We start from the raw sequence: 12,013 nt of genomic DNA on the forward strand, positions 1-12,013 counted from the left end.
AGGGGGATCCGGGGTTCCGACAGGAGGAGTTGGGCATCCTCCTGTCGGCGATTACGAGTTTGGGGGGGAGGGGGGTCCGGAGTTCCGACAGGAGGCGTTGGGCATCCTCCTGTCGGCGATTACGAGTTTGGGGGGGAGGGGGCTCGGGGTTCCGACAGTAGGAGTTAGGCATTCTCCTGTCGGTGATGGGACAGGCGGCCGCAACAACCGCGGCCGCTATACATATTGCAGCAGGGAGATCCCTTGCTGCCATAAGTATAGCGGCCGCATCTAATTTAACCCGATTCTCTAAAGACGCCGGTTACAGAATCGGCGTTTAGTATAGGACGCCTCTCCCGGGCGGCCTGCCTGGGGAGCATTTTTTTTTAAAAAACGTGCATCCCGATTGGCTGATTAGACAGCTGTAGGACGTCTACAGCTGCCTAAAATCGGGACGCACTTTTGGAGAATCAGGGCCTCGGTGTACAGAGGCTGTTCCTGGGCTTGTTTTCCTGGACAGCGGAAGCATGAAGTTGTGTGACCACGCATACGGTACTGTACCAGTACTCTGGATCGCCAAGACATGCTTGCCAAATAGTGCCTTATTTTCGGGGGGGGGGCCTTATATTTCCCAGGTGGGGAAAAAAAGGGGGGTGTCTTACTAAAGGAGGAGGTCCTATAATGGGGGAAACACGGTATATCTCCCCTCCATACTCACAGGTTTGGCATTCGTGGGTTTAGTTATCCACGATTTTTCCATCAATAAATATTGTAAGTTAAATTTTGTAAAAAGAATTTGCTAAAGCAGCCTCACTCATGCGGTTTCATCTCGCCTGTTAGAACGGACTGTTTTGCTGAAACATTGTCAAGGCCAGAACACAGCTGACTCTGTCTCCCGAGGGTTGCAGAGAGAAAAGGGAAATGTGTGTCTGAATTTTGCTGCAGCGTGGTTGGGCCCGGAACAGAGCATAAGAACATAAGCAGTGCCTCCGCTGAGTCAGACCAGTGGTCCATCATGCCCAGCAGCCGCTCACGCGGCAGCCCATCAAGTCCAGGATCTGTATAGTAATCCTCTATCTATACCCTTCTATCCCCTTTTCCCTCAGGAAATTATCTAATCCCTTCTTGAACCCCAATACCGTACTCTGTCCTATCACAACCTCTGGAAGCGCATTCCAGGCGTCCACCATCCTTTGGATGAAGAAGAACTTCCTAGCATTGGTTCTGAATCTGTCCCCTCTTAATTGTTCCGAATGCCCTCTCGTTCTTGTAGTTTTCAAAAGTTTGAAGAATCTGTCCTTCTCCACTTTCTCTATGCCCTTCATGATCTCGTAAGTCTCTATCATGTCCCCTCTAAGTCTCCGCTTTTCCAGGGAAAAGAGCCCCAGTTTTAATAATCTTTCAGCATATGAAAGGTTATTCATACCTTTTATCAATCGTGTCGCTCTTTTCTGAACCCTCTCGAGTATCGCCATATCCTTCTTAAGGTACAGCGACCAATATTGGATGCAGTACTCCAGGTGCGGGCGCACCATTGCCTATATGCAAGACTTTGTATTTCTCTACATTAAACTTCATCTGCCATCTCGTCGCCCACTCTCCTAGTTTGTTCAGGTCCCTTTGTAAGTCTTCACAGTCCTCTTTAGTCCTAACTCCACTAAATAGTTTGGTGTCGTCTGCGAATTTTATTACTTCGCACTTTGTCCCTGTTTCTAGATCATTTATGAATACATTGAACAGCAGCGGTCCGAGTACCAACCCCTGCGGAACACCACTCGTGACTCTCTTCCAGTCCGAGTAGTGGCCTTTCATTCCTACCCTTTGCTTTCTACCCGCCAACTAATTTTTGATCCATCTGTGTACGTCTCCTTCTACCCCATGGTTCTTCAGTTTCCATAGTAGGCATTCGTGGGGTACCTTGTCAAAGGTTTTTTGGAAATCTAAGTATACGATGTCTATGGAGTTCCCTTTGTCCATCCGTTTGCTAATTTCTTCGAAGAAGTGCAATAAGTTCGTTAGTCACGATCTTCCCTTGCAGAAGCCATGTTGGCTTGTTTTCATCAGATTATTCCTTTCTAAATGCTCATCGATGCTGTCTTTTATCAACGCTTCTGCCATCTTCCCTGGAACTGAAGTCAAACTTACTGGTTTGTAGTTTCCCGGGTCACCTCTCGATCCTTTTTTAAAGATGGGCATAACATTAGCTATCTTCCAATCCTCCGTGATCACGCCTGTTTTCAAGGATAGATTGCAGACCCGCTGTAGTAGTTCCACTATTTCCTCCTTTTAGTTCCTTCAATACCCTAGGATGGATTCCATCCGGACCCGGAGATTTGTCAGTTTTTAATCTATCTATCTGCTTGTGTACGTCTTCAAGGCTTACCTCCATGGATGTTAATTTTTCTGCTTGATCTCCTTTGAAGATTTTTTTCAGGTTCCGGCACGTTGGCTGTGTCCTCTTTTGTAAATACTGACGAAAAGAACATGTTTAGTCTATCCGCCACTTCTTTTTCCTCCTTCACCACTCCTTTCCTATTTCCGTCATCCAGTGGTCCCACCTCCTCCCTTGCCGGCTGCTTCCCTTTAACATATCTGAAAAACAGTTTGAAATTTTGTGCTTCCCTGGCTAGCCTCTCTTCATATTCTCTTTTTGCTCTTCTAACCACAAGGTGACATTCCTTTTGATGCTTCCTGTGTTCTTTCCAGTTCTCCCCGGTTTTGTCCTTTTTCCACTTCCGGAATGAATTTTTCTTATCTTCTATCGCTTTCTTCACTTCTTTAGTTATCCATGCCGGGTCTTTATTTCGGTTCTTTTTGCATCCTTTTCTAAATCTGGGGATATACAGATTTTGCGCCTCGCTCACCGTGTCCTTGAATAAAGACCAGGTTTGCTCTACAATATGCGATTTCTTTGAGCTGTTCCTAAGTTTCTTCCTTACCATTATTCTCATCGCTTCGTAGTTTCCTTTCTTGAAGTTAAAAGTTATCGCTGTGGTTCTCTTTCCCTTCGATATTCCTACTTCGACTTTGAACTTGATCATATTGTGATCGCTGTTTCCCAACGGTCCCACTACTTCCACTTCCTTTGCAGGACATCTTAGCCCATTTAGGATTAGATCCAGAGTGGCATTCCCTCTCGTCGGTTCTCTGACAAGCTGCTCCATGAAGCAGTTCTGTATAGCCTCCAGGAATCCGGTCTCCCTACCCCTGAGAGTTGCTGAATGTGTAGGGAATGTTTATTCGAGAATTTACGGTATTCGCAAGAGACTTGTAGTAGAAAGCTGAAATCCAGATCCTCCAGGGTAGCATTTTCAGAAATACTTCCAGTTCCACACACAGAACCTAAGAGGCAGGCAGAGCTCCAAAGTCTCAATGCGTGGTTGAGACGATGGTGCATGGATGAGGGATTTAGATTTGTTAGGAACTGGCCTATCTTCTGGAAAAGGGGATCCTCTTCCGAAAAGATGGACTACACCTTAACCAGGATGGAACCAGGCTACTGGCGCTAGTGTTTAAAATGGAGATAGAGAAGCTTTTAAACTAACATGGGGGGGAAGACAACAGTCACCCAGGAGCAGATGGTTCGGTGTGGAATATCCTTGAAGGATACTGTTGAATCAGAACAGTTAGGGAGTCCCAATAGGTTTCAAAAATGGTGAAAGAAAGCCAAGAGTGCTTAAGAGGGAAGCAGAGTAAAGATGTAAGTTATCCCTGTCATCTCAGCAGCCTTGTAGGTACAAGGAAAAACCACAATTTGAAATGTCTGTATACAAATGCTAGAAGCCTAAAAAAATAAAATAGGAGAGTTTAGAGTATATAGCACTGAATAATGAGGTACATATAATAGGCATCTCTGAGACCTTGTGGAAGGAGGACAATCAATGGGACAATGTATTATTATCTGGGTACAAATGATATTGCAAGGATAGGGTAGATCAAATTGGTGAGGGAGGGGGGGTTGTGCTATATGTTAAAGAGGGAATTGAATCAAATCAAATAAACATTTGGCACGATACAGACAGTAGTGTGAAATCCATTTAGATAGAAATTCCATGTGTGAAGGAATATAATGGTAAGGTTATACTACCATCCCCTGGGACAGAATGAGCAGACAGATGAAGAAATGTTTTCAGAGATTAGAAAAGCTGGCAGGATCCAAGATGGACGCCACTAGCTGCAAGGACGCCTTTGATCGTGGTTCTATTTTCTTGCAAGCCGTGAAAAGTATTTCCCACTTATGCCGAAGAGAAGTCGGAAGAGCGTTGGTGGAGCCTCCCGACACTCAGAACTGCCATTGATTACAATAGACGACTTTCTCAAATGCCTCCAACATGGGCAATTATCATCGGTGAATCGCCCGCTGGAGCCGCTGCCAGAGAGTAATGCCGCCGCAGCTATCCCTGGGCTCGATGTTACTCTGAGCCCCGACATTAGCACTCCGCCTCTGCAGCCGACTCCGCAAAGAGCAAGCTCCCTGCGAGATGAGATGACCCTGGAAGAGGAAGTTTTCTCATTCTCGGAGGCCAGTACTTCAGAGGGCTTGCCACCTCGTGGTTAGAAGAGCAAAAAGAGAATATGAAGAGAGGCTAGCCAGGGAAGCACAAAATTTCAAACTGTTTCTTCAGATATGTTAAAGGGTTTTTCTTCTCTGGACGGAATTGTGGCTGGAACATCTCAGGCTAAAGAGGCACAAGCGCCTCAGGAGGTAAAAACAATCCAAAGAATAGTATCTTTCCACACCTGCAAAAGTGTTTTCTGTACTTAAACCCCCGGAGGTTACCCTAGATGCTCTTTAGGACTTTGTGGTAAATTTAAGTAACTCTCTTAGTCCACATATAGAGCATTTGGACAAAGAATTAAAAACTTAGAAAGAGGAAATTAAGCTTTTAAAACAAGACTTATCTCTGGTGACATTAGATGGTCAAAAAAGGGAAAAAAGAGATAATAACAATTAAACAAAATCAAGACTTAATGGTGAAAGATAATATTATCCTGAGGAGGAAGCTCGAGGCACTTGAGAACAGTAATTGTGCTAACAACTTGCGGCTGATAAATTTTCCTAAGGTCCCCTCGATTATTCCTCATGATATGATCAGACGTTATTTTATGGAGATATTGGGAATACCAGAAAATTCATTACCTCCCCTAACAAGGGCTTATTATTTACCTCTAAAGTCTCAAGAAACTCAAAATTACATTACATTACATTACATTACATTAGAGATTTCTATTCCGCCATTACCTTACGGTTCAAGGCGGATTACAAAAGAGTTATAAATGGTGGGTTACAATATAAGATCATTGGTGAATTCAAGAGAAGTTGAGAAGGCGGATTACAAAAGTTATAAATGGTGGGTTACAATAGAAGATCATTGGTGAATTCAAGAGAAGTTGAGAAGAACAGGTAGTATCTGTGGAGCGGGGTGAAGGCAGGAGGATGGAAGGTAATTGAGATGTTAAGAGTGTTTCAGTGATTTCTTGAAGAGCATCGTTTTTATTTCTTTTCTGAATATCTTATATTCGGGGGTGGTTATCAGTAGGTTGGAGACTTGCTTATCCAGTTTTGCTGCTTGTGTTGCTAGGAGGCCGTAATACAGTTTTTTCCATTTGACTTCTTTGATTGGAGGATGTGTGAAAGGAGTGTGTGTTTTTCTTTGTCTGGGTGACTTAGTTTGGTAGAGGCGGTTGTTTAGGTAGATTGGGTTGTCTCCTTTAAAGATTTAAATAGCATGCAGTAGAATTTAAATTGTATTCTTTCTTGAATTAGTAGCCAGTGTGAGTCAGCATCGTGACCATCAGGAAGGTCCATTAGATGTTACCGCAATCTTGGAGGAATCCGTCACTGAAACAGCTGTTTCAGCAACTTTATTGATGACTGTTGCTTTATCCCCAGACAAAGATTGGATCCTCAAATTGTTCTTCAAAAATAGATTAAAGGACTCCCTGGGGTTCAAAATACAGATTTTCCCTGACGTTTTGAGAGAAACGCAGAAGAGAAGACGAGAGTTTCTAATTTTGAAACCAAGGGTAACCCAATTAGGGGGTGTTTTCTTTTTACGTTATCCCTGCAAGTATATTATTAGATACCGCTCTTTAAAATATGTTTTTGTAGACCCTTCCCATCTAGTTAGTTTTCTCTCTCTAAAACGCTTGGAGAATGAAGGTGTAACAGCTCCTGTATAATTAAATATGCCTTTTGTTTCAGCAGCAGGTATACATATTTTTATTATATTATTATGACTTAGTAATTACTCTTATCTTACTTCTTGGATCACTTATGAGGACTTGAGTATATTAAGAAATGCTTTTCTTACTTTGATGATTTTTGTTTAAAATCTTATGTCTTAGATTACACTTTCTGTACAAGATGTTTAAGCTTGGAAAATAATTTTGAAAATTCAATAAAGAATTAAAAAAAAGAAAAGCTGGCAAATTGGGCAACAGTATAATAATGGGTGATTTCAGTTACCAAAAGTTATAGGAGAGGGTACATATAATCATTCACACACAAACATCATACCCCCATAAGGAAACAGTAAGGATCCCAACTGGCTTATAGAGCTTACAACCACCCCGATACACAATACCAGCATTTAATGAAATCCAAAACAAAGAAAAAAGGAAATAAGTGGAGAAAAAAAACTTCGGTTCGACTTCAGTGGTTGAAAAAACTCCACTTATCTCTTAGAGATAATCCAGTGCTTCTTCAACTTATTTAATTGCAAAGGTGGAAGGCAACACTGTAAGCCCAAGAAGCGAGTCCACTTGTGAAAACTGCAAGCACAGTTCCAAACCATAAATTAGGCAAAGAGACTCAATATTTAGATGCCAAAGATGTTTCACTAGGCACTGCTGTTTCAAAACCAACACCTGAGCACCAGGTGCACTCCAACAGTCAAGGCAGAAAAACCACAAGAAAACCTGTCCTTGTTTTGCCGAAGCTGCATCAGGGGATGCTCTTTACCATTCCAGCTTGTCACACACACATTTCAGAGAATAGCTGAGAAAGAAAAAGCAAACTGGTACAACTATTGTTTGAAATGTGTGTGTGGCAAGCTGGAATGGTTCAGGGGGAGAGGGGGGCTCCGTTGGCAGGAGGGAATCCTGCTAATTTTCTTGCATGGGAGCGAAGTCACTATGGCAGGAGGAAGTGGGCATCCCTCTTGTCATTTTTTTTTCTCGCGCAGGGTGGAGAATCACTCCAATCTCCAAAGATTTGTTGATCAAATCTTTAATAGGGCCTGCCAGAACCTCTCTGAGCTCCCTTAATATCCTGGGATGAATCCCGTCCAGTCCCATTGTTTGCCAACCAATTTTTCAAGTTGTTCATAAACACTTTATTCCTTGAATGGCACATTATCTATTTCATTCATGTGTGTAAATTTGCCAGAAACATTTGCATGCAAGCTTTTTAGCTCTTTTTGAATCGGCCAAAACATCGGATCTGAGAGACCCACATGGCCTTTCCGATCCTCTTTAGTGCATCTAGACCCAAGAGGGTGTATCCTGCACAGAACAGCAAATTCAGTACAAACAATCCTAAACAAAGGTACAGAGGAGTCAATTTGGATGTTCTATACAGAGCATCAGATAAGCCTTTAGCTATCTCCTTTGGCAGATTAGATGGATCATGCTGATCTTTATCTACCCTCTGCTACTGTGTTATTCTGTGGATGGTTGGGTGAGTGTGTTTGTGTGTGGCTGGGGAGGGCAATTTAAAATAAACAATGCTTAACAGTAGTGTTTCTATGGTGGAGGTGCTGGGAACTTCCCTCTCCCTTCCTGGGTCATTTTTGGAGACTCTCTTTAGAATTCCTAGTCTAACATGAGGTGTTTTCAAATTTATCACAAAAATCCAAATACACAAGAAAGGATGTCCAAAAAATCTCAACACAAGTTGAGTGTTGTGAGTTTGAGTGTTTTCAAATTTGACATCTTTCCCTGTTTTTTTCCCCCCTTCTATTAAGCTTTTGGAGAGTTAGTTTGCCTCCAGAGTGACACATTCAACCTGTTATATATAATTCCTTTTCAACAATCCATAGGACTGGAAAGATTAAAAACAATTTTGTTCCACATACATAGTAATATAGTAAATGATGGCAGGTAAAGATCTGAACGGTCCACATGTTTTAGTATGTTATATTTTAATACTGCATCTGCATGGTCAGCATCAGCTATGCTGAAATCTGGTTTCATGCCTTTGTATATAATAGAATTATTGGTTTTCTATGCATTTATATTCCCTGTAAGACTTAAATATATGCATATCATCTTTTATTTCCTTGCTTTATGGTCATTGATGCTAAGTGATTTTTGTTTTTAATTCAGTTAAATGTTTGTGTAGTTAGTTACCTTTGACTTTTTACTGGCTTATATTTCCTTAACTGATAAAGCTTTATGCATTGGATTGTCAATTACTTGTTTTCTGTAATTTTTCCAGATCCAGAAGCAGCAAGAGCTGGTAATTCTAAAATCACAACAACACTCGGACTTGTAGTTCATGCTGCAGGTAGGCCTATACTGATTTTCTGTGAATACTTCTAATAACCCTCTAGAGAATATCCCACCTACTGTGATAAAGAAATTTGTTTCAATATTTGGTCCATACCTCTTAGAAATGGTAACTAAAAGCATCTCAAGTAACACAGTACCAAAATTTTGGAAATCAGCACTAGTCTTTCCCAAAATAAAAAAATCAAAATTTAGATCAAACTCTCAGTTCCAATTATCGATCCATTGCTAACCTTCCTTTCATTTCTAAACTTACGGAAAAAATTATTTTCCTTCAGATCTCTGAATTTTTTGAAAAAACAAATGCATTGCACCCTAACCAAACTGGATTTTGCTCCAACCACTCAACAGAATTATCTCTTCTAGGTCTCACTACCACTATCTTTTACTATCATGACCATGGGAAATCAGTACTATTGATCTCTCTCGATCTATTGGCTGCCTTTGACACAATCGACCATTACTTACTCCTCAAGCATCTCAAAGACAGCGGAATAACAGACTCCGCTCTCCTCTGGTTCTCTTCTTACTTTGCAGATAGGAACTTCCAAGTCCACTCCAAAGGAAATTTTCTGCCCCAATCTTTCAAGCTTATAGTATACCACAAGGCTCTATCCTTACCCCCTACTATTCAACATTTTTCTAGCCCCACTTTTGACATTAGCTTAGTCTATCGGATTCACTCCATTCGCCTATTCCGATGACATCCAACTCCTTCATCTACTCAACCCGGCCAATATCAATGATATCCAGGAAATCAAACTCGATAAAATCAGTTCTTGGCTCTGAATTAATAGACTATCACTAAACGTAGCAAAGACATGAGGAATTCTCTTCCCTCATAAAAATAAAGACAAATATCTATTGATACAATTCCCCTCCAAATAGAACCCAAGCTCAAATTATTAGGAACTATTTTCGATAAAGATCTTACTTACCATGATCAAATCAGTTCCGTGACCAAAAATTGCTTTTACAAACTGTGTCTAATTCGATCCATAACCTCAGTTCTTGAACCCTCTTCGATCCAAACCCTAATTCATTCTCTAATCATCACACACATAGATTACTGCAATTCTCTTTACCACAGTATAACTCAAAAAGAAATCCATAGATTACAACTGATCCAAAATGCCACAATCAAACTTATTTATAAGGCCAAAAAATATGATCATGTTACGCCACTTTATCGGGAGTTACACTGGTTACCAGTCTCTCACCAAACTACATATAAAATTCTCCTCCTGACTTTTAAAATCAAGACCTCTTATCTTCCAGGATTTTTAGACAAACATCTCACTCCACATACCCCTTCTAGGGTCCTCAGATCTACGAATCAAAACCTATTGACAATACCATCAATAAAGGACCTATATACTACACCAGAAATTCAATTTTTTCAGTAGTTGCACCCTCGCTTTGGAACGCAATGCCATTTCATCTTCGTAATGAAAATTCCCTAACTAAATTTAAAACAAATCTCAAAACCTTTCTCTTTAAAGATGCCTACCAATAAGTAGGAAATAAATGAGGGGAAAAAAAACGCTTTTAAGAAGCAATATCCCTACCTCCCTCTCGTTACACCCTTTCTCTCTATCCCTCCCTTCTATTTTTATTTATCATTGTAATTAAAACTTCCCTATCCCCTAAAAACCCTCTTGTTTCTAATCAGTCTCAATTGTCATAGTTTTAGGTTTACCCTAATTTATTTTATTTTACCTACTTATATTAGACCTTTTTAATTTGTAATATTGCAAACCGCCCAGATACATGTGATGGTCGGTATATCAAGTCATGAATAAACTTGAAACTTGAATTCTGAACAGCAGGGACAGTCTATGGCATTAATTCCATCCTGACCTGGGTGTACTTATTTTATGGATTAAATTTTCGTTTCTGAAAAATAGCATACGAGTCTGCTAAATCTTGAACCACTTTGTTTTCTTCCTGTGAGTTTAAGATTTTATACACCACTTCGTTAACTTACTATTATCATTATCATTTACTGTCTTAATATACCTACCGCAAAGTGTCTCTGTGTGGTTTACACTTAAATAGCTGCGAAGAGGGAGGGCATAGAATTATAAGAGTAGAAAGAAAGCAGAATCAGGTGACAGCTAGCCTGGAAAGGTAGGTTTTGAGAGCTGCTTTGAAGGCAGAAAGGAAGGTTTTATGGGAAAAGTGGGTCAGAAGGGTATTCCACAGTATGGGGGCAATGTAGGAAAAGGCAGATTTATGTGTGGGAGCCAGTCAAATTACACATAAAGAAGGGAGGAAAAGTAGGCCAGCAGAAGATGAGCAAAGTGAGCAGGGAAACATTTAAGGGATCAAGAGGCAATGTAGATAAGGAGCATCAACTAAATGACCCTTACAAGCGAGTACTAGCAATTTAAATTGTTTACGAAAACTGAAAAATGTTCTCTTTTAAGTAGAGGGGTAATATGATCAAATGGATGGCAGTTGATTGTATTAACTGTAGATATTTAAGGGAGTAAAAGGGGAGACTAGCATACTCGTAAAGAGAATTATAGTAGTCAAGATGAGTTATGACTAGTGCCAGGAGGAGAGTGTGAATAGCAGACAAGGGGAAAAAGGAATGAAGAGAAGGTACACAATGGAAAACCTTTTTTTTCCTTAATAAATCTTTATTAAGTTTTCAAAACTAACAAAAGTGCACAACAATATTCATACATATATTAATAATCATAATAAGCACTTATAAACAGTCAATAGTAATACAGAAAAAATAAAACCCCTCTCCCATCCAACACATTCATCAAGGAATAAAACCAGACCAAAAGAAATACCTTCCCATCCTCCCTTCCCTGGATGTGTGTATACTAAAACACTGGAAAATAAAAAACACAACTATAACGAAGCCACAAAAGATATTAATGGACCCCAAACTAATTTGAACAACTTACTATGCCCCAGAATGTCAACATTCATCTTCTCATACTTGTAACATAAACATAAGTTCTCCCACCAAAAAGTATAACTAAGGCGATCCCAATTTTTCCAATTACGAGTCACCATTTGCATGGCTACCCCAGTCATAATTAGGAAAAGCCGGCATTTATAGCAGTCCGGCTTAAAATGCAGTATTGTTCCACAAATGACTACCTCATATGTCAATGGAATTGTTGATTCCAGTATGATGTTAATCTGTCCCCATATTGACTTCCAAAAGTTGAGTATCAACGGACAGTAGAACAACAGATGATCCAATGTCCCTATGTCCAGATGGCAGTGCCAGCATCTATTAGAATTAGAACTGTTTAATTTGTGTAAACGAACAGGGGTCCAAAAAGATCTATGTAACAAAAACCCCCATGTTTGTCTCATAGATGCTGATGCTATACATCTCATCCTCCAAGTCCAAATTCGTGGCCATTGAGATGCAGAATTATATTGCTTTACCTCAATGCTCCAAATGTATCTAAGACTATTTTTTGGTTTTTTATTCAAGAATTCAGCAATTAATTTATACCACTGAGCAGCCTGATGTCCTAGCAAATCTGTC

General features: G+C 40.4%; 1 protein-coding gene across 3 annotated transcripts in view; it reads left to right on the top strand.

The window, feature by feature from the left end:
- SLC39A9 (solute carrier family 39 member 9) overlaps positions 1-12,013 on the top strand; it is an 81,311-nt gene that overhangs the window by 51,522 nt on the left and 17,776 nt on the right. For all 3 annotated transcript variants that reach the window (XM_033952559.1, XM_033952558.1, XM_033952557.1), the window contains exon 4: positions 8,420-8,488. In XM_033952559.1, the coding sequence (XP_033808450.1) occupies positions 8,420-8,488 (69 nt within the window). The remainder of the gene's footprint in view (positions 1-8,419; positions 8,489-12,013) is intronic.

The sequence above is a fragment of the Geotrypetes seraphini genome, chromosome 7 (assembly GCF_902459505.1).
Source record: "Geotrypetes seraphini chromosome 7, aGeoSer1.1, whole genome shotgun sequence".
Lineage (NCBI taxonomy): Eukaryota > Metazoa > Chordata > Amphibia > Gymnophiona > Dermophiidae > Geotrypetes > Geotrypetes seraphini.